The 25,147-nt window shown below is 37.2% G+C and overlaps 2 protein-coding genes across 3 annotated transcripts; both read left to right on the top strand.

Annotated features, from left to right (window-relative positions):
- The first annotated feature begins 1,314 nt into the window (after positions 1 to 1,314).
- Positions 1,315 to 10,825, top strand: RpS8 (ribosomal protein S8). The gene is made up of 6 exons (XM_045746286.2): positions 1,315 to 1,413; positions 3,814 to 3,920; positions 6,869 to 6,968; positions 8,164 to 8,339; positions 9,614 to 9,743; positions 10,699 to 10,825. The coding sequence occupies exons 1-6, from the start codon at positions 1,410 to 1,412 to the stop codon at positions 10,806 to 10,808; spliced, it is 627 nt and encodes a 208-aa protein (XP_045602242.1). The 5' UTR covers positions 1,315 to 1,409; the 3' UTR covers positions 10,809 to 10,825.
- A 2,174-nt stretch (positions 10,826 to 12,999) lies between these two features.
- LOC123760588 (lys-63-specific deubiquitinase BRCC36) lies at positions 13,000 to 25,147 on the top strand. Of its 2 annotated transcripts, none has more exons than XM_045746285.2 (8): positions 13,000 to 13,172; positions 14,393 to 14,520; positions 16,569 to 16,667; positions 17,427 to 17,532; positions 18,048 to 18,136; positions 18,694 to 18,825; positions 22,331 to 22,439; positions 22,934 to 25,147. In XM_045746285.2, the coding sequence occupies exons 2-8, from the start codon at positions 14,407 to 14,409 to the stop codon at positions 23,098 to 23,100; spliced, it is 816 nt and encodes a 271-aa protein (XP_045602241.1). In that variant the 5' UTR covers positions 13,000 to 13,172; positions 14,393 to 14,406; the 3' UTR covers positions 23,101 to 25,147. The 2 variants fall into 2 exon arrangements, with proteins under 2 accessions (XP_045602241.1, XP_045602240.1); XM_045746284.2 differs by having other exon boundaries at positions 13,014 to 13,525.

Below are 25,147 nucleotides of genomic sequence, written 5' to 3'. Positions count from 1 at the left end.
CACCATTCCTTCCCTCCGCCCCATCCCAAATACTTATCCTTACTTCTTCCAAGTGCTATATAGTCGCAATGGCTTAACGCCTTCCTAAAATAATTCCATCCTGTTGTTGTTGTTGCACCTGGCACAGGAGCGGGGCTGTAATATATTGTATCCAAGCATGTAGACCTCATCATCAGAAAGACATTAATGTAGGACAAAAAACAGGAGATGCTTTTACACCAATAAGGTTATAAACCCATGGAACTGCCTACCCGCCGAAGCTGTAACTGCTAAAACACGTTGAGTTTTAAAATCCAGCTTGAAAAAGTCATAAGGACAAATGGGGAGATATTTTAACAAACTTCCTGTCCTTGTTGAGGCCATTACATTACATTAAAACAGTCTCCGTGGTGTAGTGGTAAGACACTCGCCTGGCGTTCCGCGAGCGCTATGTCATGGGTTCGTATCCTGGCCGGGGAGGATTTACTGGGCGCAATTCCTTAACTGTAGCCTCTGTTTAACGCAACAGTAAAATGTGTACTTGGATGAAAAAACGATTCTTCGCGGCAGGGGATCGTATTCCAGGGACCTGCCCGAAACGCTACGCGTACTAGTGGCTGTACAAGAATGTAACAACTCTTGTATATATCTCAATCTCAATAAATTAGAGAAATAGTGACTCTCGGGTTAATTCGGATAAATTTCCGTGAAGGAGGACCCTTTACTTTCTTTGTTTTAACCATTGTTTTATCCATTCTAGTAATCTACTCTTTTTTTCCATGTGCTTGTACTTTCCTTGCCAGTTTTTCATGTGGTACCTTATCAAAAGCTTTCCCAAAGTCCATATACTGTATACTACGCCTCCTGGAAGTCCGTTGTCTGAATAGCTGGTTACAGTTTCCAGAAATGTGAGCAAATTTGTAAGGCAGGATCTATTGTTCACAAAACTATATGTTGCGTTAATTGTATTAGATTGTACACTGGGAGATGGGGAATAAGTTATTATTTAGTCAAAGTTAATATATTTTTGTATTGAGGCAGGTATTTTCTCCCCTGATTCCATTTATGACTAACCATCCTGTAAGATTTGAATACGGTATTAGATGAACTTATAGCTAGTTTTATCTACACTGTGTAATCTTTCATATAGACTAAGGAAGATTACTGGGTAAACCTTAGGTTGTGAATAAAAAAAGTGAATAATTCCCTCCTTTAGGATTCTCTTAATGAGCTTACAGATTTATTTTTATAAGTAAGCTACATTATTGTTATTATGATCATTATTATAATTATTTTTATTATAATAATAATATTATTATTAGGTGGATAGATGAAGCGGGAACACTTGCGCAGTGCGCGAGGCAGTTGTGTGAGGAGTGTGTTGTGGAGAGCAGCCGCTCCGGCCTCTCCTTTACCCACCATACGCCGCCATGGGTGAGTACTGCGGGATGGCTCTCATATATCTCCACGTTTGCCCGTCATCCGTCAACCATGTGATCTTTGTGTGTGCTAACGTTACGTCGAGATATACGGCAGCGGTGACAAAACAATTGTAAGCGTTTATAGATTGGAAATAATAGAAGAAATGTTTCTGTAAAGTAGTGTGGCTGCTCCTCTTGACATGAATTTATTTTGCCGGTTTTAATCTTGTATTTAGCAATATTTTGGTGCATTAAGTGTTTAATGCAGACGTTAGCTTAAAGGTATTACTATTAATCTTTGAATTGAGGGAATTTGGTGGAAGGTATTTTGCAAAACCTCGGTATTGATACATGTTACGAACTCTTGTTGTCTGGCCCAAAACGGCATGAAACGACAATGTGCCTGAGACTTGCCAGGGTGGGCGCGTGGGTGTACTGTTTATTTATTTATTTATTTATTTATTTAATATACAAGACGGTACAGTGGGTTAGAATACATAGCATAGTATTTACAATCTTGTAAAGCCACTAGTACGCGCAGCGTTTCGGGCAGGTGAACTGTTACTAGACTTATTTCGGACTGTTATTAGAGCAGTGTGTGTGTAGGTGCTGTACCCTGGACAGAGGTTTTAGAGCAGAGGTCTCTCTAGATTTAAAACTTCGACTCGCAGCATAAAACCAATTTCTCTAAAGTATTTGATACGTTAAAAGGGAGGTAGTTTCTATACTTTATGTAGGCCCCCATGGTCGCTGGGCCCAATTTATTACCACAGTTTCGAAAATTTGTAAACAAACTCTAAATATTCATCACTTTCATGGGTTAACGTTTTAAAAATATTTATTTGTATTTGCTGAAGTTGCATTTATATATGAATTGAATAAGTGCAATAATTAATGTCCTGCAAGTTTTCAATAAAGGTAAAAAAAGGCCTAGAAAGGCTCCTGGGGATGTAAAATTTGGAAAATGGATTAGTTATGGCAGTTAAAGGTACTCTTTAACCCAATGACATTGAAGTTTTTATATATATAGTGCACATTGTCGTGCCTTGAGTTTTTTTTTTTATTCTTGCGGCCACAACTGTGTGATGATTCTGTGAATGGGTATTCTCAAGGGCGAGTCTAACCTGGCCTTCTGGTTGGGGATCATGTCTTGAATCATTTAAATAATACACACTGTAGTTTTGTTTCTGGTACCCATGTGCTGTGAGTGCCAACATTTTATATTGTATCCCATGAACTGGTTTTTACGCATTAAATACTTGAAAAAAATTAGGCACGGTTTTTGCACCCTACCACTATCTCGGATAACTGTGCTGGAGATTGTTCACAATGTATTGCAAAAGTCTTATCAATTGCATACAGGTGTGAAGCTTATTGCATCATGTGGATGTAAATAGTTAGTCAAATGAAGACTAATTTAATGGATAGAACTAGGTCAAAGCATTGCGATCTCCCATCCAAAGTACAGTATACATTAAATATCTACACAATACTGATATTTGATTTTTCAGAATCGTGCAACTACAGTATGTGATTTGGCTGTAAAGTAGGTTTGCTTTATTGCATATTACATTATATATACGACAATGTAACCAATTGTTTCTTAAATATTATTTATTCCTGTTAGTCCTGTACTGTATAACCATAACTTTGCTCTTGCATTGCAAAACTGACAGAATTACATACTTGCTAAAATATTGTAATGAAAAGCATTGATCCCTTTATATTTTGCTCGGTTTCATGGTTCTAACTGGACTGATGAATGTTAGTTAAAATTATGTATAATTTCATGTTGCAAAATATTTCTGGCTGCAAATTTAAATGCCTATGATAAAGCTTGGGTGAATTTTTTTACCGTTAGACAAGTTATCAATTGTTGATTCACAGGGTAATGTGGGTATCATATGAAGATTTAAAAATTTATTGTCTGGGGTTTTACATGTGATGCAAATATGGATATACTGTAATAGGTCTTGTGTAGATGTAATGGAGTTTCCCTTGACCCATGAAAAAATCCTGCTACCATTTTATGGTACAAATGCAGTTAAGCATGAATGTTATTAGTGGAATGCAATCATTTGAATTTATTGTCTGGGTCTTGCATGTATGAAGCAAATACGGATATAAAAGCTGTGGATATAATTAAAGAAAAACTAGTGATAAAAGCATCTATGAAACTGAATAAATCTGGAAGCAATAGAGCACCAGGCATTGAGAAGTCAGAGACGCTGACTTAGAGCGCCTATACCCAGTGAAACTAAATATTCACCTATTTCCGTATTTTTCTTATCTACATACAGAATAATTAAAAAAAATTGTTGTACTTAGGTGGGGATGACCATTTTTCCATAGCTGTTTAATAGTTATTTTAATATTATATTTTGATGGTGCTTAATGTGTTTTTCTGTTTTAGGTATCTCACGTGACCATTGGCATAAGAGGCGAGCTACAGGAGGCAAGCGTCTCCAACCTCGCAAAAAGAGGAAGTTTGAGCTTGGTCGTCCTGCAGCCAACACAAAGGTATGGCAATTATAAATGGTATGAACAGACATTATAAATGTCTGTTCCAGCCACAAGCTGGAACAGACATTTAACTTATTTTTGTATTACTCGCTAAAGTTTTTATTGGCTGCTTGATAATCTAAATATGAAAAAAAATCACTTTTTTATTGGTAATGTACAAATATTAACATTGAATATATTTGAGTTTTTATTCAGTCTCCATAACCCGAATTCCCATTCAGCGTATTCCCTGTGCTGCACCCGTTTATACTAGACAATGCTCTACAGCATGGGAAAATGTGTGTTTACTATTTGTCTGCAGAAGTGAGCTATTAACTTGTGGATGCTGCCTTTCTAACCAATATTTTCCCTCTTATTATATCTACTACATATATTTCTAACTCATGCGGGTGCACACATTCCTAGGAAGAAGCCTATAGCAGCTGTCTATCAGGTACCTGTTTACTGCTAGGTGAACAGACCCATCAGGGTGAAGGAAATCCTGCCCATTTGTTTCCGCCTCCACTGGGAATCAAACCCGGGTCCTTAGGACTACAACCCCCGAGCACTGTCCACTCAGCTGTGAGGCCCCCGTGTGTTCCTGATAACTGAAAAATTAATTTGTGACTGGCCATGGTGAAGCTAGGATCTTGTGATGTCACAATTCACGAGTGTTAGTAGTGTTGTCACCCTGAGCCAGGCATACGTAATTTTCTAAATAGTGTCATTGAAATTTTTATGTGGAACACTGGAATTCTCAAATATATTCATATTGTTAAGATGCACACCAAATTATATTCTTAGAAAAATTATTTATACTGTACACACTTTATGTAATGATCTACAGAGCTTCATTTTCATGCACCATTGTGAATGAATAAGCAGTTCTAGTGTGTAATAATCACATAACCAGTCATGAGTTCAATCTAGCCCCCACATGGTTTGCATGAGGCTGTAATTACATGCCTTGAATATATTCGTTTTTATTGGTTTTACCCTTTTCAAGTGCATTGATATACTTGTGAAATGGGCCCTATAAATCACAGGGAGAGTATTCCTGACACCCTTAAATGCTGTCAAGGGTGTTAAATACTAACATTTTGCTAACAGCATTTAACAAATACTATTAAATGCCCTTGGATTTTCACTTGCCTATAACGAATCATTTTAATTTGTGCTCACCAGCTACATTTGCACAAACAAGCAGAGAACCATTCTTTATTTATAGATAGGAGCTGCTTCGTATAGGCCAAGAGGCCTTCTGCAGTTGCCTTTTTTCTTATGTTCTTATTTGCCTTAAACCCAGTTGAACACTTTCATCCTTATGAGAACATGTATAACTGTCTAACATACACCAGTACAAGTTTGTTTTATCATTTTAAATTGCAGGAGATAAAGAATCGTCCTGCACGATCTCAAATTTTGACTTGTTCCTCTTCACCTTTTGTATCGGCAGATTGTTTTTCACCTCGTAATTCCACAGGCCTAGTACCATGACGAATCTTGGCCATCCATCACTGTACTCACATTTATTGGTGCAAATGCTTAACAAGTTAATTAAGTGTATTTCATTGTTAAGCTGTGGGCATGAGCTGCATGGCAGTGCTGTTACTTCATGCATACTTGTGATTGTTCTTAGTCCCAAGACCCTCTCGTCCAGAAGGGGTGCCCACAACCTCCCCCTGCCCTCTAGATGGCATCTGTTCAATGGAGGCCTAAGTAAGATTAGTCTCGTATTCTAGCAAGAGTTTTAAGTCTTGGCCAATACATTTCCCCAACTGATTTGTGCAGTTTATCAATAACTAGCTAGATCAACCTCGGGATTGATGCACATTGGAAGGGGGTTAGAAGGTATAAAAGGTGATCTTCGTCGTGAATTTGAATTATTTGGGTTATCAGAATTAGAGATCCTACAGTAATCTGATTTTACTGTTTCCCATGCTATAGGTGTTTTAGTGTATGTATTGACAAGGTTTTTTTATGCATAGTTATTTTAAATAACATAAGACTATATTATGTAAGATTTGGCCAATTCATTTTGCAATGATAGGCAGGCATAGAGGTATAGCAAAGTAGTAAGATATACTATAACAAGTGGATTAGAGGATAATTGTAGGGAAGAATGCTTCTGATAATGAGTAGGTGGTGGCAAGATTGCAGCATTGTTTTGCTTTATAAGTGACAGCATGTACCAGACTATTTTAAATTTCTATGATTAATTTAATTATAGTACTGTTTAAAGTTTTGCTGTATTTGGTATAATTTGTTCCTTTTAAATTTTTCAATCTTGGTAGAAAAAGCTTTTGGTTAGGACCAGTTTTGCCGATAAATCTTTCTTCACCTTCAAGCTGTCTTGTATCCTGGATCTCGAGTAATTAATCTTTTTTGGGGGGGGGGGCAGATGAAGGAATTTGCCAATTTTCATTTTGCAGTGATAAGGCAGGCACAGAGGTATCGCAAAGGAGTTTGTAAATAAATGGTTGCAGATGCATGTTGGTCTGTTTCATAGCCATTGCACCTTAAGGCACTTAAGGCATGGATGGTGCACATTTTTTTTTAATTTGACAGTATTTTAGTGTAAAGTTTTTTGCCGCATTAAAATTGTTGAAGTTGACTATTTTGTCAATTTAATTTTTAAAACTTTTCGGGTAATGTTAATTCTTTAACAAACGACAGCCCCATCAATTTGTCACATGAAACAGGTGTGCAATGCAGGGGTTAAATGACTGTTCATTTATATTGTATTTTGCATAAATTCAAATGCTTTCTTCATAAACAAAAAATTTAATCCTGAATAATAAATGGTTTGATGCAAATACAGTAGTACTTTTCATGATGAATCAACTTTCCTCGTAGGTTACCGATGAAGACACTATCACGGTACAATTTCTGATCCTGTATATTTAATTATATTAAGTGGCTTTGTTTATTTTTCCATTTTATGCTAATTCTGCATTTTCTTGTAGCTCGCGCCTCAAAGGATCCATACTGTGCGGACTCGAGGGGGCAACAAGAAATACCGGGCTCTGCGACTAGATACTGGCAACTTTGCATGGGGCTCAGAAGGTGTGTAGCTTTTAAGTGCCATGGTTTATATTGAATGGTTCAAGCATGATAAGTTGATGTTCTGTTTGTTGATAAATGGGACAGTCATTCCTTCCTTGCAGTTGCTAAGTGGAATACTGTAAAATGTCAGTTTTTGGATTGGTTTGTGGTTCATATGTAGTTTGTTAGTTCAGGTCAGATGATTTGTAGAAAGGTTTTCTTGTTAAAGAATTGTATACAATTAACTATGCATTACAATTGGCCTCCATTATATGGTTGGGGGATTTGGCTAGTCCAAATCATTTTCAAAAATTCTCGCCAAAGATCAAAATTACCCTGAATATTTTATGCAAGTATGGACAAATTGTGGATATTATAGTTTTTTGGGTGTGAGTGGTGACCATAGCATGCTGTTACTTTTGAATTCTGGTGATCCCAAGCAGCCTATACTCATCCTGTCCCCCATCCAGATCATTTTGTCTGCCAATTTGGGTGAGGCTAGCCCCTAAATGTCTGGCCTCCAACTTTGGATAAACCAGCCTTTATCTCTTATATTATAGATTATAACCATATATACATTGTGTAAGAACTGGACAACTTAAAGAAAATACCTAGCAGATGAACATACGATGATAATTATAACCCATGACAGCCAGGAATGTTCTCACTAAGCTGCATGACACTGTCAGAGATGTTTTAATGTACTGTACTGTTTAAGATTTAAAACTTGTGCGGGTACATGGGGCTCGCATGCTTCCTCGGGCTTCTAGTAAATAACTATGAAAACAAATCTTGGAGGAAAAAATTGCCAATCTGTCAGTTTCATAATTGCACGCCTTTCAATTTCACTCATAGGTGTGAGGGCCCAAGTTTTGAGAAAATGCAGAATAGGACCAGTGAAGAGCAGGGGTGCCATAAGCACTCAAAAACACTGTAAACAGAGGTCCACGGTTGTTGAACATCATCTCAGCATTTAGAAAACTAGATAACCTTAAAGTGGCAGACCAACTGGGCTGTGACGGGTATGTGGGCTTGTGGGCCACTCAAAGCAACAGCCTAGTGGACCAAGCACTCAAAAGTAAAGCCTGGCCTTGGGCCAGGCGGAACAACTCTAGGAACCCAATCAAGCAATTAATGGTCTTATTGTATAGTAATGGTTGTAGTTGTTGGTAAATTAATTTTCAGTATGCTTTCTTAATGAAAATTTGTTCTACAGGCCAGACACGCAAGACTCGTATTGTTGACGTAGTGTACAATGCCAGTAATAATGAACTTGTAAGGACCAAAACTCTTGTGAAGAATGCCATTGTTGTTATTGATGCAGCACCCTTCAGACAGTGGTATGAAGCTCATTATGCACTTCCTCTTGGACGCAAGAAGACTACTAAACTGGTAATTATGGAAGATTTACACTGCCAGATTTTTGCCCATTAGTTTTGTTCATAATGCAATCCATCAGTTGCCAACATTGATTGGCTTTCATATAAGTATATACAGCTTAATAAGTTCAGCGTCTTCCCAATTAATGTACTATTTGTCTTGTGTATAGAACTTTCTGGTGTTTTTTTATGCTAAATATCAATTATTTTGTTAAGGTTTTGTATTATTTTGTTTTCTACTAGTAATTTAATTTACCAGTGGGAATTTAAATTTGGATAGTACTCTAGTTCCTGGATGGGGTACTGGGACTTCTACTCCCAAGCCTGGTCTGGGCCAAGGCTTTGCTTAAGAGAGCTTGGTCTAATAGGCTGTTGCTTGGAGCAGCCCACATTTCCACTACAGCCTGGTTGAAGTGACAATTCTTGCCAAAAACTCAGTTTTTCTTGACTTCCACTTGTTCTGGCAATATTTTTTGTACCTGTTGGGAGGAAGAACTGTGGGCCTCTGATGTTCATAGTGTTTTCTGATTGTGCCTATGGTATCTACTCTTCAGTGGCTTTATACTGCATTTCCTACCATGTCGTCCACTCCAGCATGTTGTTTTACTATGCAAATTCATGTCCTTTGTAGATATTACATTTATCTTTTTCAAGCTGATGATTTGCTTGGTTATGCTCACTAAATGTTAGGTTGTCGGACATTTCCAGATCCTTTACATGTTGCTTTCCAGCTGTGGGCAGAGTTCTTTTCTACCCTGTATAATTTTTTTTTTTTTTAAACCATGCTCAGAATGTTGGCTGTATTCAGCTACTTGCAAGTAGATTGGTTGTCTTCTAGTACACCTTTTGTGTAGAGTTGTAAACATGTGGATTAAATTGTAGGAAAAATATCTTCAAAGCTGGAGATGTAGTCCTCGGATTGGTTAACGCAAATAGATTGCTGCTAAATGTTCAGTTCCTGAACCAATCGGACTACACGTTTTAGGATTATCCGACAAAGTTTTTAAATTTCTTGTAATTACAAACTTTCTTAAACTATAGTCAGATGTCCTTGTACTAAACTCATTTTCTTATTAGTACAAATTTTACCTGTGTAGTTTTACCGACTTATCAGATGAAGTTTTTCCCAATGTTACATGATGAAAACAACTTAACTAGATGGTTTATGTAGTCAAATGACTGCAGCCATCATTGATGTTATGTCATAGTTACTCTGACACTTTCTAATGTTTAATTTTGAAATAAGCTTTGTTTGTATTGTTGAAGCTTTTATCAATCTGTTAACAGACTGATGCTGAAGAGGCTGTCCTTAACAAGAAAAGGTCAAAGAAAACTGAAAAGAAGTACAAGGAACGTCAGCGTACTGCCAAAGTTGAAGGACCTCTCGAAGACCAGTTCATGACTGGCCGTGTTCTTGGTAAGATGAGATGAAGCATGGTTTGCAATTTCTCATGCCAGTGCATCATAACTAAGTTTTATTAATGTTTAAGTATTAGTTGATGTAGTTCTGATAGCTTGATGCATCTCCCTGCAAAATAGCCATTTGGAGGAGTTTAGCGCCTGATATTCTCATTAATTGTAGCATTTACCTAGTCTGACAAAGCTTTTATGATATTTATTATTTTGGTATTTATTTCTTTTATCTTGTAGTACTTTTAAATAATTTTAATTTAAATAGTTGTTTGGGCCTGGCTCCTATGCTGATACAAAATAGGGAAAGAGGCAAAAAGTTTCATTTAAATACAAACTATCAATTCTTAAGAATAAAATCTTCTCATGCAGCATGAAAAATTAATGGGTGCACTGTTGGTTAATATGAAGTTTGGTACAGGTGCATTATAATATTTTATTATACCAGTACTTCAACCTTACTTTTTTAACCAGATTTAAGTATCCCAGTAGTGAATACAGTACATTGAACCCCTATGCTGACAATTTTTTTTTTTACACGGAGTATCCACTGAAAGTAGAAATGCAGCTATAAAAAAATTTAAGCTCTTGTCATGCACAACTTTAAATGGTGTTTACTTTTGTAAATCTTTTAAATTGCTTTTTTCTTTGGTAATTTTTTTTTTGTATAATTACCATGGGTTTTAGAGCTGGGTCTTGTACATGACTATGTAACCACCATATTCCCACAATTTTCTCAACTGAACATATAGGGGGAATGTTAAAATAATAATTTTGCAGTGTGCAATGGAAATTTGTTCTTAATGTGATGATAAAACTATCACTAGACCATTTATGCTTCGTCGTTATGACTGGCATGGTCAATGGAGTGATTTGTCATAGTTACTCTGATTTCAGTAGAGAATTTGACAATATAATGTTCTGTATATGACAATTTGAATAATTGTGTGTAATATTTTCAGCTTGTATTGCATCACGTCCTGGCCAGTGTGGCCGTGCAGATGGCTACATTTTAGAGGGAAAAGAACTTGAATTCTACCTGAGGAAGATAAAGAGCAAGAAGAGCAAATAAATAAAGTGCTGATGTAACTAATATTTAATTGTCCTAATTTTACTTTTAAGAAGTTTATATATAGCATGGCTATAATTAACTAGTCACTAATATGGTTCTTAGGTTTAAGACTAGGCAATATTTGGAGTGGTATGGCATGTACCTTCAGGCACATGTGAGGGAAGACTGGATGGCTCGGGGTCAGTGTGACTAAACTGGATCAATCTGCTCGGGGCAACCCATACTAGGTACATCAAAAATTATTTGGTGAAATGTACCAGTGAGTACTGTTGAATCACGGAAAGTGCAAGATTTGCTGAATTATCTTAAATGGCATATTAAACTTGAACCTTGACAGGATCTGGGGTTGATATTTACACTTGGTAGCAGATAACGTGGTGCCCTAATTTTTTTTTTTTAATACACTATCCTTTGGTGGTCTAAATTCAATATTGGCAGGTTTTTTAAGTTGCTGGATTCCCAGCCACGTTGGTGTTTCCTTACATTGGCGTGCGGACGTTGCTGCTAAGGATACTATCGCACTTTTCATTATTTCCTGCAAAGGCGTTCTTTATTAAAATTTCTGCCGTCGCCAATCTGTGGCAGGGTCCTATGGCTTATATTGCTGGGAACAAACTGCCTGTTTATTTTTCCTTACCTCTTTAGTGATAGCGCCCTGTGATTATTCAGCACATTTGATGGTGCTACATAGCCTAGCCGGCTTGGTGCCTTTTGATAATTTGTCTTCCCAGTAGCCAGCGGCGGGGAAAAGGAGAGGTTACGTTTTGCTGTAAGGTTTTTAGTAGTTGTCATTAAATGAGGGTACAAACGCTGCTACTAAGACTGCGTTTGTCCCATTTCTCGTCAAGGTGTTCCTCGAGACGCTATAAATTACGATGAACATGGATCGAGATGTATACGATTGCATTACATTCAACTAAGCAGGAGATCGAATTAGCCTCCCCCTCCAAAAAAAAAAAAAAAAATTACCCAAGGAAAAGGAAAGGAAAATCTGAAATTATTCTGTATATACAAAGTGACGCCAAAACAGCACTGTATGACCCCTAAAAGAGTAGACTAACCTAGTTATATTTAAATCCTACCTCTACCAAGTACTCAAAGATCAATACACTGATCAATCATTCTCAAGGGTGCTTGCAACTAAACTTCCCTTGTATCCCACTCATTTAGTGTAAATATCAGATCAAGCATGGCTGGTTCATCTTTCCCTCTTTCTTGTCGGGGCCCTTGATGTGTTGGCTTAAAAAGTTTCTTGTTGCCGCGTCCAGCAGCTTGGCTCTCCATGTATCTGGTCCTCGTTGTTGGTCTCTGTTCTCCCAATCTATCTTCCCGTGGTTGAAGCCCCTTATGAATAGTAGTCCAGATCCATTCCTGCTAGCGAGAGAAGCTGCTCTCACTATGTTAATGGTGGCCATGTTGTTTCTATCATATTCCTGTCTGGGTCTTATGTCATTTGGTGGTGGGTTATATATGACTACGACTATAATTTTTTGTCCACCAGTTGCTATGGTACCTGTTATGTAGTCACTGAAACCTTCACAGCCCTTAATAACAATCTCAAAACCCCAGCCTTTTCTTACCAGCAGAGCTACACCATCTCTAGCCCCTTTAGTATTTCATTCACTGCCGCTCTGTCATCGTTCCATTCTCTCCTATTGGAGACATCCAGCTTTTTAATACTCACAACTACCACTGATCGTTTTCTTTCCATCAGCTGATTAGTGGACCTTACTAGTGTATTTACCAGCGTATTTAACAGTGTATTTAACAGCGTGTTTATTAAGATATTAAATAAGGTAGGACTGAGGACACCTCCCTGTGAGGTGCCTAGTTCGAAGTCTCTTGTTAGATTCGTATGCCCCTGGAAAAATACAGATGGGTAAGTCATCCCTGATCCAACAAAGAAGCCGACCACCAATATTCATTCTCGCAAGGTCACTCAAGATAGCAGTCCCCGTGGCGCAGTGGTAAGACGCTCGCTTGGCGTTTCGCGAGTGCTTTGTATCCCTGGGTTCGTATTCTGGCCAGGGAGGATTGACTGGGCGCAAATCCTTAACTGTAGCCTCTGTTTAATCCAACAGTAAAATGGGTACCTGCTAGTGGCTGTACAAGAATGTAAGAACTCCTGTATAGACATAAAAAATATAATACAAAATGAGCTATACTGGAAACACTTTATAGATAAAAAAAGACAGACTATATGTCCCAAAAAATTGGAACCCTGAGTAAACGTCATCTTATCTAACCCAAACCGCCCGGACAGCCATACAAAGAAAACGTAACATCAGCGAGAAACGACAGCAGCAATCAGCTGACGCCATCAACAACACACGTCCAGACGGTCCAGCCCTCGCCTAATCACATGTAAGCTGTGCCTCCACCCCGTGCTGACTGCCACATCCCTCTACTAATTGGAATATATCCGTATTTACAGGAGTACAACAATGTTTATGAGCTGCGACTCGTCATTCCGCTAACTTGCATTTCTCTGTTAACGGAAAATACTCTTATCGTCTCCAAATTTGGCCATGAAGTGTAACTCTACAGTCATCGGCATGTACCGCAAAGAAGTCTAACTATAACACAACAACATTTAATTAAGTCTTGCCAAATCATAACACTGTGACGCGTCTCCCAACATTACCACTCGTGCAGTCAACGGGAGAAAACTACGCAAACTGCACATAAAGAAGATATTAATAAGTAAAGTGGTAAAAGTAAGTACTGTATTATTGTTAAATCATTCCAGTGAAAATAGTTTAGTAAAGCTAAATAGTTCTGTAGGTCACTAAACGACTTTAGATGAAAAATAATTCTAAGAATGTCGTCCCAGTCCATAGCATTGCTTGTGGTGCAGTGGTAAAGCACTTGCCCGGCGCTTTGGCCTGGGTTCGTATCCTGGCCTTGGAAGATAGTGAACACCTCAAACATTGTGTAAGAGAGACTTAAATGTGTGTATTTGTGTGTGTGATTAGAGTAGTATTTTAAAAGCACTACAACCACTTTCTGTGGTTGATTGTTCAAATATATTTCTGAACTATATATATAACAGATCTTTAACCTTGTCCATGGAGGACAGAATAAAATGTACATATATGATAGTTAACACTGTAAATGTATGGTAGACAAAAAACATTAGCATATGAAGAATACTGTAATAATAATTAAATTCTTCTTCATAGTCAACTGCTATTGGTTTTTATCAACAAAAGTTAATGTATGTACTTTATGGTTCACTAAAGTCAACATCCTTAAATAAAGTTGCAATGAACAAGGAAAGTAGTAGAAAACTCTAGAAAATAGCTTCTGCAGAGTCATTAAGATAACCAGCATCTAAGCAGTACACCTCAGAAACCCATTCCAATAATAAATAAACACAAAGAACTGTGAAAATAAAAATGCCTCTGTACTTGTGTACTGTATACAGTACCTTTTATATTAGATTATTTTATTATGTCTTAATATTTCTAAGTTGGGAATTATTCTTATGTATTCTTGACAAAGACAATTTTATTTTTAATGTTAAGATGATAAGGTAGGTAATGATGATGCATCTATTATTCTCCTCTGATTTGTATTTTCAGTCTGAGCATTGATCATGTGGGTGTCAAATGTAAGGTTAGCAGCTGATGCTTACCTTGTGTGTCTTCATCATGCCCTCACCACAGAGAAGGAGGAAGTGCTAGGGCTCTTGGTTGGAGAGTTTAGTGAGGTAATGTCTTCTTAATTTTAAGGTTTATGAAAGTCATAACTGTGTGTGTGTGTGTGTGTGTGTAATTACCTAAGTGTAGTTACAGGATGAGAGCTACACTCGTGGTGTCCTGTCTCCCCGACACTATTTGTCAATAACACTTTGAAATTACTGACGGTTTTGGCCTCCACCCTCTCACCTAACTTGTTCTAACCGTCTGTCACTCTGTTTACAAAAGCAAACTTTCTAATATTTTTTCAGCACCTTTGTGTATGAGAGAGTAGATGAGATACCGTGAGGAGATGCGGGGATAAGTATTGAAACTAGATCATAAAGTGCTGACTTTTTTTTGTAAGATCTTGTTGGGGCCTGAGTTTACTTTTGCATAGCCTATTTCCCAATCTAATGTAGGTACAATGAGTGCATAGTCCAAACTGTCATAAAAATTATTACTTCATTCTATTATGCATTTCTAGTTTGTTGCTACCTAAGTGTAATTTCCTAAGTGTGGTTACAGGAGGAGAGTTCTACTTGTGGTGTCCCATCTTCCCAGTACTCTTATCATATAATGCTTTGAAACTACAATACTGATAGTTTTGGCCTGCACCACCACCTCACTTAACTTATTCCAACTGTCTACCACTCTTTGTGAAAATGAATTTTCTTATATATCTTCGGCAGCTTTGTTTAGTTAGCTTAAATCTGTGACCTCTTGTTCTTGAAGTTCCAGGTCTCGGGAACTCTTCCCTATAAATTTTGTCGATTCCCGTTACTATTTTGTACGTAATGATCATGTTGTCTATTTTCCTTCTACAGTATCTTCTAGTTATGACATATATAATGCCTCTAACCTTTCATAGCTCTTGTCTTTCAGTTCCAGAAGCCATTTAGTTGTCTTTCAGTTCTGGAAGCCATTTAGTTGCATGTCTTTGCACCTTTTCCAGTTTGTTGATGTGTTTGTGAATATATAGGCACTATACAAACACTGCATATTCCAACTTTGGTCTCACAAAGGTCGTGAACAATTTCTTTAGTATTTCACCATAAAAGCAATTCTGAAACTGGAAAGTGTAGCATAAGCTTCTCGCACAATGTTTTTTATGTACTTTTCCTCATCCTCATAGCAGACATAGACCAGGATTCAAGCCATAGTACTGTTTCATCCTTTTCAGATGACAGTAGAATTTTCATGAGAGTAGACAGAGTAGCGCAGTGTTCAACATTTTTACACCTGTGGACTCTGTGAAAATAGGAGAAATATTTCGTGAACTGGCTGATGGCCAAGACAGAAATAAAAAGGAATGTAGATAGTACAGTATTTTATTTATTAAATCTAATGTAATAACATTTATATGTTTAGTTAGTGCAACATTTGCTGTTGCTTTGTTAGAAAGTTTGATATTTTTGCTACAACATTGTTTCTGAGAGACAAAGAGCTGCATAAACATCCATTCGATTTCTGTGTTTGGTTTTGTTACTGACATGACCGAAAAAGTCTCTTCACACAAATAGGAAGTAAAAAACATGACCAACAATTTGATAGCTTTATAACTCAGAAATAGATTCTGTATTCTATTTTGAGTGCTATCCAAAATTGTGACCGATTACATTTCATGTTTGGTCACCAGTGTAACATCAGAAGACAACTTGATCAGCTTTTCTTTTTTTTTCACATTGATCATGTACATATAATTTGTCACCACTCCCTGTGCCTCTTTGAGGGGGGCCAGGTTGTGGTGCTGGTTCCTAGTAGGCCTATAGAACTCTATGGCTGATGCACCCTAAATAGTTGGTACATTATCAGTGATAATAACTTCAGGGAGCTACAAGGCTCGCCCAGAAATTGGTGATTCATTATGTTCAATGATGTTTTTCTCCATTTGGATCTGAGCAGGTGACTTACTGTACTCCTTTGCTGCACAAAAGACAATATTCTGCTGTGAATTATTTCAAATGAGGAAGTAGGCATCAGATCAATCATTAGACAATTAAACATATAAGGAAGGACTTATAAAATTTGTGATTAAGCTTGTTTTAATTAATACATGCTTGTATTTTTTCTTCAACAGGGCACAGAAGTTGTATGTGACATTCACTCTGCTGTAACACTTAGAAGATCTGATAAACGGAAGGACAGGGTAGAAATTTCACCTGAAATGCTCATTGAGGTAACCTTCTTATTGTTTGCGGGTCAATGTATTGGCTGTAATTAGATAGTCTGCATAATTCTGTATACAGTATTATTATGCTGTAATTTCATAAATAAATGTTCATAGTACAGGTATTGTTGTTATTTATGATTTAAATAAATCTTGGCTCCTGTTGTCTCTCTTTGGCGTTTGCTACCTGGCACGTTCCCACCAATTCAATTCCTGTCAGGCTTCTGAATCACATGTGTTTTCTAGAAACCAGAGGTTAAAACCTGGTCCCCCTCGAAAAAGGTGCAAGGAGCACCTTCCTCCCTAAACCACCAACCTCCTCTCTGAAGAAATGACCATAAAACTAAAAAAATCTTTTTATAGCCTACCTAAACATGCTCTTCTAGTTTTTCTGTTCTATATTTGCAATCCCCTGGCGGTGTGCATATGAAATTTAACTTCAGAATTGCTTTGCTGCTGATCAGTTCGTGAGTCTCGGGGCTTCGCTATCTCTCTTTATTATTATTATTATTATTATTATTATTTCCTTTTTGGTGACTTTTTTTTTAGTTAGGGTGATCCCCCTGCTCCTTGTACCTCCATGGTGGTGGTGAAGGGAAGGGGGGGAGGGGTCAGGTTTCATTCTATTACCTGTTAGGCTTATATGATTTGCAAGGGGCCTGGCATGGATTGAATTGGGTTAAGCTTGTCAGGTAGCAAGCATCAAAGAGCCATCAAGGACCCACCAGAGAGGCATTTCATCACATTTAATGCTGTTTTCTTCCCTAGGCACAGCAGAGGGCAGAACAGATGTCTGCATCAAGTGGTCAAGAGCTGCACATAGTTGGCTGGTATCACTCCCACCCTCACATTACTGTGTGGCCCTCTGATATTGGTAAGTTTTTGTATGCAGTATTTCATTTATTGTGTTCTCTCCTGATAATGAAAAAATAGTGTTTAAATTCCATTTCTCTAATTTTCATCCCATCATTCCTAATGTGAACTCCTCTCTGAAGGAATGGCTATAAAACATAGAAATCATTTTGTAACCTACCTAAACATACTCTTCTAGTTTTGCTATTCTATTATTGCCGTTAGGTTAAGGGATGTGTTCTGTCTTCCATAAGTTGTTGGCTGCTTTTCTCTCTAACCTTATATTTAGTCTTGTCAATTATTCAATATAAATTTTGAGTGTATTACAAGATAAGAGTATCTACTACACACATTCTAATTTGAATGCACTTACGATTATGTCATATGTGCTTAATTAATTTAATAAAAATATTTGAATTTGAAAATAAGATAAAACTGGTGTTAATAATTGTTGTTACAAAATTAAATAAGTGATAAAACTTACTAATGAATGTGCAGTATTGCAGTGTAAATGAATTTTCATAAGATATTTAATAGATTTGCAGACACAGGCAGGCTACCAGCAGATGGACAGTCGGTTTATTGGGCTTATTTTCTCTGTATACAATGAGGATAAGAAAACAAAGGTATTTAATTTTTTGTCATTTCCCATTCTCTTAAGTTAAATTGAAGTACAAATAAATTTGGTATTTTATTCTGTTCATTGCATTTATTCATTGTTCATTGCATTGCATTTATTCTGTACTCTTCCATACAGAATGTAAACAGTTTGAGTCAGATGGTTTAATTTAACCCCCCTGATATTGTTAAAGAAGCTTCTCAGGAACAAATACAGTATCTGAAAAAACTGTGTGTACTGTGATTAATTCTACCTGCTTCAGGTAGTTGAAATGGCACGGATAAAAGATTCTTGATCCAGGAACACACTTTTTCCGAAGATCCTTAATAAAATACAAAAGTTTAGGAATACATTTCTGTGCAAACTTGGGAGTGTTTTTCCTCTTAAATAATAATATACTGTACTGGTATCAAATATTTGTCTTTGTTTACTGTCTTAATTTGGTTACTAAATACAGTACAATATATTAAATTAATAATTGTGATAATTAATAATTGAGGAAGTAATATAAAAGAATACTGTACAGTATTGACTATATATTTACTGGTATAAAATCATTTATAGGTTGGTAGTCATCAGGTGACTTGCTTCCAAGCAACTAATCAAAGTCCCGAGGGAGAAGCTCCTCAATATGTGCGCTTGCCTGTTCCTCTGGAGATTCGTCTAACTCCCTCGCTTGCGATCAACAATCAGCAGGTTTGTATTGTGTAATTCTAATACCCGGTCATACATGTTATCTATACAAACACTTATGTCATATTGTTACAATTAACACAGTTGTTAACTGAATAAATTTCTGTAGCTCCCTGAAGCTACTATCTGTAATAGTGTTCCAAACAACCAGTTGCCACAAACGAGGCCTGATCTGAGATAGGCCTCAGATATGTTGATTCTTGGAATTACATCAAGGTTAGGTATCAATTAGTCAAAGAGTTTTGTTGGCCTATTTGGGACCATGAGCCAGATCCTGGCTCCCTAAATAGAGGTGCAGGGAGCATTGGTACTTATGAATAAATTCACAGTAATTTTACCATGTCTGCCACCACCAGGGAAGCCCCCTAGAAAGTTAACAAAACGAAACAGACCAGTGTTGGAGGAGGGAGCTTCATGCTTTCCTCTGTTCAAGGACTTTTATTCTTTTGGTCCTGGTGGGCAGTTTATTTGCTTGCAGCCGCCTACTTCTTTTCTGGTGAAAGATGGATCATTTGGTTTCCAAAGGGAGGGTGGTCCTTTGGTCATTGATGGTTGGTCTGGCTTGATGTGCATTATGTATTGTGTCCGGTAGCAGCTCTTTGCTGCTACCTTCATGCCACTGGTTCTGCCTCGGTGGATTCTTTGTGGGCTGATCCTGTCACTTTGGTTCCTTGTTCCAAGGCTCGTGTCTTGGGTTATCCTCAGTGTCGTTAAGTCTAGCCAGTCTATGGTTTTTTTCCTCACACCCACGATGTTCGAAAGTATGCTGTTTTCTCGGCTGTTTTTGCGAATGTGTCATGGGCTGATATTCAGGCAGTAGGGTTTGGCGGCCTGTTATGTTGTCAATGTGACTGGTCCTCCATGTCTTTGTGTACTTTGAGTTATATCTTGCGGCCAAGAGTCTCGACTTTGTAGTACTACCTATGGTCCTCCCTCCTCCCTAATGAGTGCCCCTTTTGTTTCCTTCCTCATAGGTAGTTCCTTTAGGGAGCTACAAGGTGCTCTTCCCCAGAAAACAAGTGTTGAATATAATGAAATGCTAATTTCTTGGTGAGCCCAGGTCAGGATAACATTTGACACCTTCCCTGCCTCTAGGTCATTGGAAGGCAGGGTTCTATGATGATCTTTGCATCGTCATAAATTGAGGGTGGAGCAGCCGGCCGACCGTGGGCTGCCTTACTCCTGTCCACAAATGAGTTGGAGGTGGGGCAGAGGAGCTGGCACTAGTTTTGTAAATTTTCAATAATTTGTTGACATAGTTTGGGGAGTTCTTTAGGCGGCTGCAGTCATTTTTGAAGCTAGCAGTGGTTTATTTTGTTTTGCTGCCTGTGTGTGTGTCTTCCTCAGTGGTGAGGTATATGAATGAATTTCTAAAGAATTTATCCTAGGTCCTGCTCCCTGCGTCTCTGTATGGGGGGGCCAGGTTCTGGCTTGTGGTCCCCAGTAACCCAATAGAACTCTGCGACTGATGAAACATAGTAGTATGGCACACTATCAGAGATGGTAGCTTCAGGAAGCCACTGGGTTCATCCAGAAATTGACGTTTCATTACATGCAACGCTGGTTTTTTGTTAGTTTCTTTTCAGGTGGTTGGTGTTTGTGGTTCCTTTTATCACCATCATTTCTTGAGAGTGTATGTTTTGGTTTCTGGAGGTGTTCCCTGGATTGTTGATGCTTGGTTGTTCCGACCCAGAGATTCTGGTATGTTCTATTTGGTGGTAGCAGTTAGCTATTCCCTTTGGAGTCATTTATTGAGCTTGTGAGGTTTCATTATTTGTGTTACTAGTGTCCTCTGTTCAGTGTTCTTGGGGACGGTTGTTGAATTTGGTTCAATGGGTGGTTGCCTTTAGCTTTCCTGCTGCTTTCCTATAATTCCACATTGTCTACAAGTGTTTGATGATGTTCTCTGCCTTGGGTGGAGTTTCAAGATTATGGTTTCTGGCATTCTAATGAGGCTTATTGCAGCTCAATTCCTTGTTCATGTTTGTGGACTGCCCCTCTAGGGTTACTGGTGTCACCCCCTTCTTCCCACCATGCCATCCTATTTTCCCTGTTTCCTGTGTTAAGATAGCTTGGGGGAGCTAAGCAGGTGGGTTCTTCTGTGGCTTCCCATTTACATCCTACCCTTCTACTGTTATATTCAGGAGTTATTGCATGGGCAGTTCATGAATGGGGGAGGAGGAGGGGCAGGTAGTTGATATTATGATCTGGTAGTGAGTGACTGTTGCTAACAGGTGGTCGCTTGTCACAAGTACGCACATGCATGTTTACGACAGGGTTGCTGATACCATCCATACAGTTGCTTGTTTTGTTGTACCCTATGATCATTATAATTTTTTTCCTTCAGATTACTATAGTTGTCTTGTGCCCTAGACTTCCCTTGCCTCTTTTGAGGGGGCAAAATTCTGGTCTGGTTTCTAGTTGGCGCTTGCGAATCGTAAAATTGGGTTTGAAGCTTACCAGGTGGGGTAGCTCATGGAACCACTGAGGGGCATTTCTTTACATTCAATGCTGAGTTTTTACCAACTAGTCCTTACTGGTGCCCTGGGCCAGGGTTTTTTTGGAGGTCCAATGGGAGGTTGATTTTTTGCTCCTTGGATGTTTCTTGTGCAATGAATATGTGGTGTTTGTTCACTGCTGATTTTCTGTACCTAAGTGCTACTGTAGTTTTGTCATCTTCCAAGGGTCAGACCTTTATGACTTTCTGTTCATTACAGTGCATGCTTTTGTTTCCCTTTCTGAAAAACTCTTCCACTGCTGAGGTGCCATTTGTTGTAGACTTGTGAAGTAATGAAAGTAATTGTCAAAAGAAGGTACCAAGCCAGGGAGACTATGTAGAATAGACTTGTGAAACTTCGAGGAGGCCATTCCGGAAGCCAAGCATTGAACATAATGAAACACTATATTCTGGTTTCATTTTGTAAAATTGGTCATATAACCGATAATGAAAGGGCTAAACTTTGAAGTTACATAATTTTTTTTAGTTAAGTTTGTTTTTCATATGTTAGAATTTCAAAAGTGTTTGTTAGTGATTACTTTGTTATGTATATGTACTGTAATACTAGAGGTGTGTCATGTACGTTTTACTATGGAATTTATGCTGCCATATTTTATGAAAACTGAAACTCTCTGCCTTGTGAAAGTCAAAAAAAATATCCAGTTGGTCAATATCATGGATACAGTATTAAGAATGTCAATTATTTTCCAAAATTGTTAATTAAACATTGTTTTAAATACATAAGCATAATATTTTACATGAAGGTTATTTTGAAGGTTAAGATATAGTGCTGCACAAGAAGTGAAAGAGTCTGGTATGAGTTTTGATTAAAGATGTAATACATCCCTTTCATTATTGTTTTAAGTTTTACAGTACTAATATAACTGAGAATATGCTGATTAGGATTGTACAATATTGTGGTTGAAAAGAAAAATAAGATTTTGGTCAGAGGCTAAGTGACAGACCATGGCAAAATATTAAAACTTAAACAATATTTTTAACTTCTTTCAGGCCCTAGAGAATCTGTGTTCCACACTCTATGATGAGCAGAGTGAAGTGCTGCAGTTATCTCGACAGCGAGCAAACCAATATCCCCTCGCACATTTACACAATTCTGCAGGTAAACTTTGCTTTCTGACTTTATTTATCTTATTTACCTGACCCTAGGCCACTAACCCTAGTGGCTTCAATGAGGACAGGAAGCTGACGGCTTGTTGAAGGTAAAGGTTTATGATCTATATACTGTTTATGTAAAATAGAATGTCTGTTTTAGTTGGCCCAAATGACATCTTCATGAAATCAGTGGAAATAAAATTGTTTGTGCTCAGCCCATAGTTTTTATTATATGTTCATAATACAGAATTCAGATACCAAGATGAAGTATCAGTTCTGATAGGAGATTTAAGCTTTGGGCACTCCCAGCGAAAGTGTTAACCAGATTTACTTTAATTTTAAATTATTTTAATTGCACTGCACTTCTAGTTTAACATATGTTGTATGGTTTGTGCCTAAAGGAAAATTGTTTATTATCTTTCATTAATTATATCATGTGTAGTCAGTGAAATTATGTTTTTGTCTATAATTTTTATTAATCCTCAATAATTGATCTTTTAGTTATGGTACGGAGTGTATGTGGTCTGAGCAGTCTTGTATCCGGCCCTCTTGTGTCCACTGTGGAAGAGCTTTTGCATCACATTCAAGGAACTACACAACAGTTGAAACAAGAATCAGAGTATCTCAGGGAATTTCTACAGGAAAATAAAATTGACATTCCATCTTAATGTTGAATTTCATGCTACTGACCATATTTCTATGGACACTGGTAAATTTGTGCCTTTTTCCTGTATGTGTTGATATTTTGCTATTAGTTTTTGGTATCTTTTAAACCTACGATTCACTACGTTGATTTATTGTCCTGTGTGGCTTAGTAAAAAAAAAAAAAAAAGCTAGACTGGTCGAGAATGTGTTTACAGTGACATGGCACCCAAAATTATTGAAGAAAATATTTTATATCCAGTATTTGAGAACATTTATATAACTTCACTTAAAAACAATTTTTTTGTTATTTATTCTATAATCCAAATAAAAAATTGTTAATGGATTAATCAGTCAATTTACTTTAAAAAAGTTATCTGGTACCACTATGCAAACATTCATTTTACTATGTAAAAAAGTAACATAGTAATTATTATGTAATACAGTATGGGGGTGCAGTGAAATTGAAGAACAGTGAAGTTTAAAAAACAATATTGTTCTTTAAAACAATATTGTCCCATCATTCAGCAATAACAATTATATAGTAATAATATTAAAACTATCTGACAAGAAATGGCACATGATCCAGCTCATGTATTACAGTATTTAGATTTAAATGAATTTCATATTAACTAAGAGATTAAAATGAATCTAATGACAAAAAAAATACAGCAATGAGAACCAGAACTATTATGTTCACAAAATGTTGAGATTCATAGCGAGTCATTCGCCCCCTCCCAAATAACTGGCATATTCATTAAACCATTACATTATTTTGATGGTTCTATGTGACACTATTTTGATGGTTCTATCAGTACCTCAATACCACTGGTTAAAATGCAGTCAAAAAAAAAAAAGCTAAATTGTGAATTTTTTTTTTTTTTTAATGTTTCCAAAAGCTAAGGCATACATATACTTCTGGGAGTTTGTGCCACCTGATGATCTGACCAAATATAAATTTTGTTTAGCAAAATTTCACATACTTTGTCTCTATGTAGTTGAATGTGAAACAAATTTCAAAGAAATTACTCATCATAAATGTTCAAGACATGTTTAATTATTTCATTCATAATCATAATTATATTTTATATTTTTAATATTGTTAAAATACATTCTCTGATCATGAAAAAAAAAATGTTTGTGCTTGCCTAGTTGTACTTACTTAATTGAGCTTTGGCTCTTTGGTCCCGCTTCGCAACTGTCGATCAACTGGTGTACAGATTCCCTGAATCTATTGGACTCCATCATATCTACATTTGAAACTGCATGGAGTCTGCCTCCACCACATTACTGCCTAATGCGTTCCTTTTGTTAACTACTCTGACACTGAATAAATTCTTTCTAATGTCTTTCCAAAGTCGTGTGTCACTTTAGCTGTGGTGAAGCCTGGAAGTTTTGGGATTCATGAGCGTTCATGCAGCATTAGCCCTGTGGCAGTAGCTGTAGCCCTGCCATGGAGCGTGCCAAGGTATTTTTATATTTTTATTTTGATGCCTTTGATTTGTTTTTTCTAGTAATGTTATTCAATAGTGTGTAATTTGAGAAATTTATATAATTGTGGGGACCATCAGAATGCTCAAATATATTTGTCACTAATATGCACACAATATTATATGCTTAGAACAATAAAACATGGTTGTTGCTGTTATTACACTTTGCTCCATATACACACACATGTTATATAACTACATTTTCATGCACCATTATGAACCACTAGGCAGTTCTCTTGGGTGTAATAATCTTATAACCAGTTATCAGGGCTAGCTCTGCATGTTTTGCATGAAATTGTATCTGCACAGATTGAATATATTATATTTTCTTATTTTTAATTTGTAATGATTTTTTCAAGTGCCGTGATACATTGGGCTGTCATGCACACACATTTGTGTCACTATAAGGATTTCAATGCAGGACAATTTTTGTAAGAGTCAGAAATAACAATTGTGACAGACGCACATAAACTACAGGTACCTCGAGTGAACCCTTATGTGGTGTAAGCCATCATCATCAGGGTTAAGTGTACAGTACAGGTAGACTACCATACTAAATTAAATAAATTCCTAGATTTCAGAA

The sequence above is a fragment of the Procambarus clarkii genome, chromosome 21 (assembly GCF_040958095.1).
Source record: "Procambarus clarkii isolate CNS0578487 chromosome 21, FALCON_Pclarkii_2.0, whole genome shotgun sequence".
Classification (NCBI taxonomy): domain Eukaryota; kingdom Metazoa; phylum Arthropoda; class Malacostraca; order Decapoda; family Cambaridae; genus Procambarus; species Procambarus clarkii.
This window is presented reverse-complemented; position numbering and strand designations above follow the sequence as displayed.

Coding starts and splice junctions, on each gene's coding strand:
- RpS8 (XM_045746286.2), top strand. Junction 6,969..8,163: donor CTTTGCATGGGGCTCAGAAG/GTGTGTAGCTTT, acceptor TTTGTTCTACAG/GCCAGACACGCAAGACTCGT. Junction 8,340..9,613: donor GCAAGAAGACTACTAAACTG/GTAATTATGGAA, acceptor ATCTGTTAACAG/ACTGATGCTGAAGAGGCTGT.
- LOC123760588 (XM_045746285.2), top strand. CDS start 14,407: ATGTGGGTGTCAAATGTAAGGTTAGCAGCTGATGCTTACCTTGTGTGT. Junction 17,533..18,047: donor TGTGTGGCCCTCTGATATTG/GTAAGTTTTTGT, acceptor GATATTTAATAG/ATTTGCAGACACAGGCAGGC. Junction 22,440..22,933: donor ACATTTACACAATTCTGCAG/GTAAACTTTGCT, acceptor TTGATCTTTTAG/TTATGGTACGGAGTGTATGT.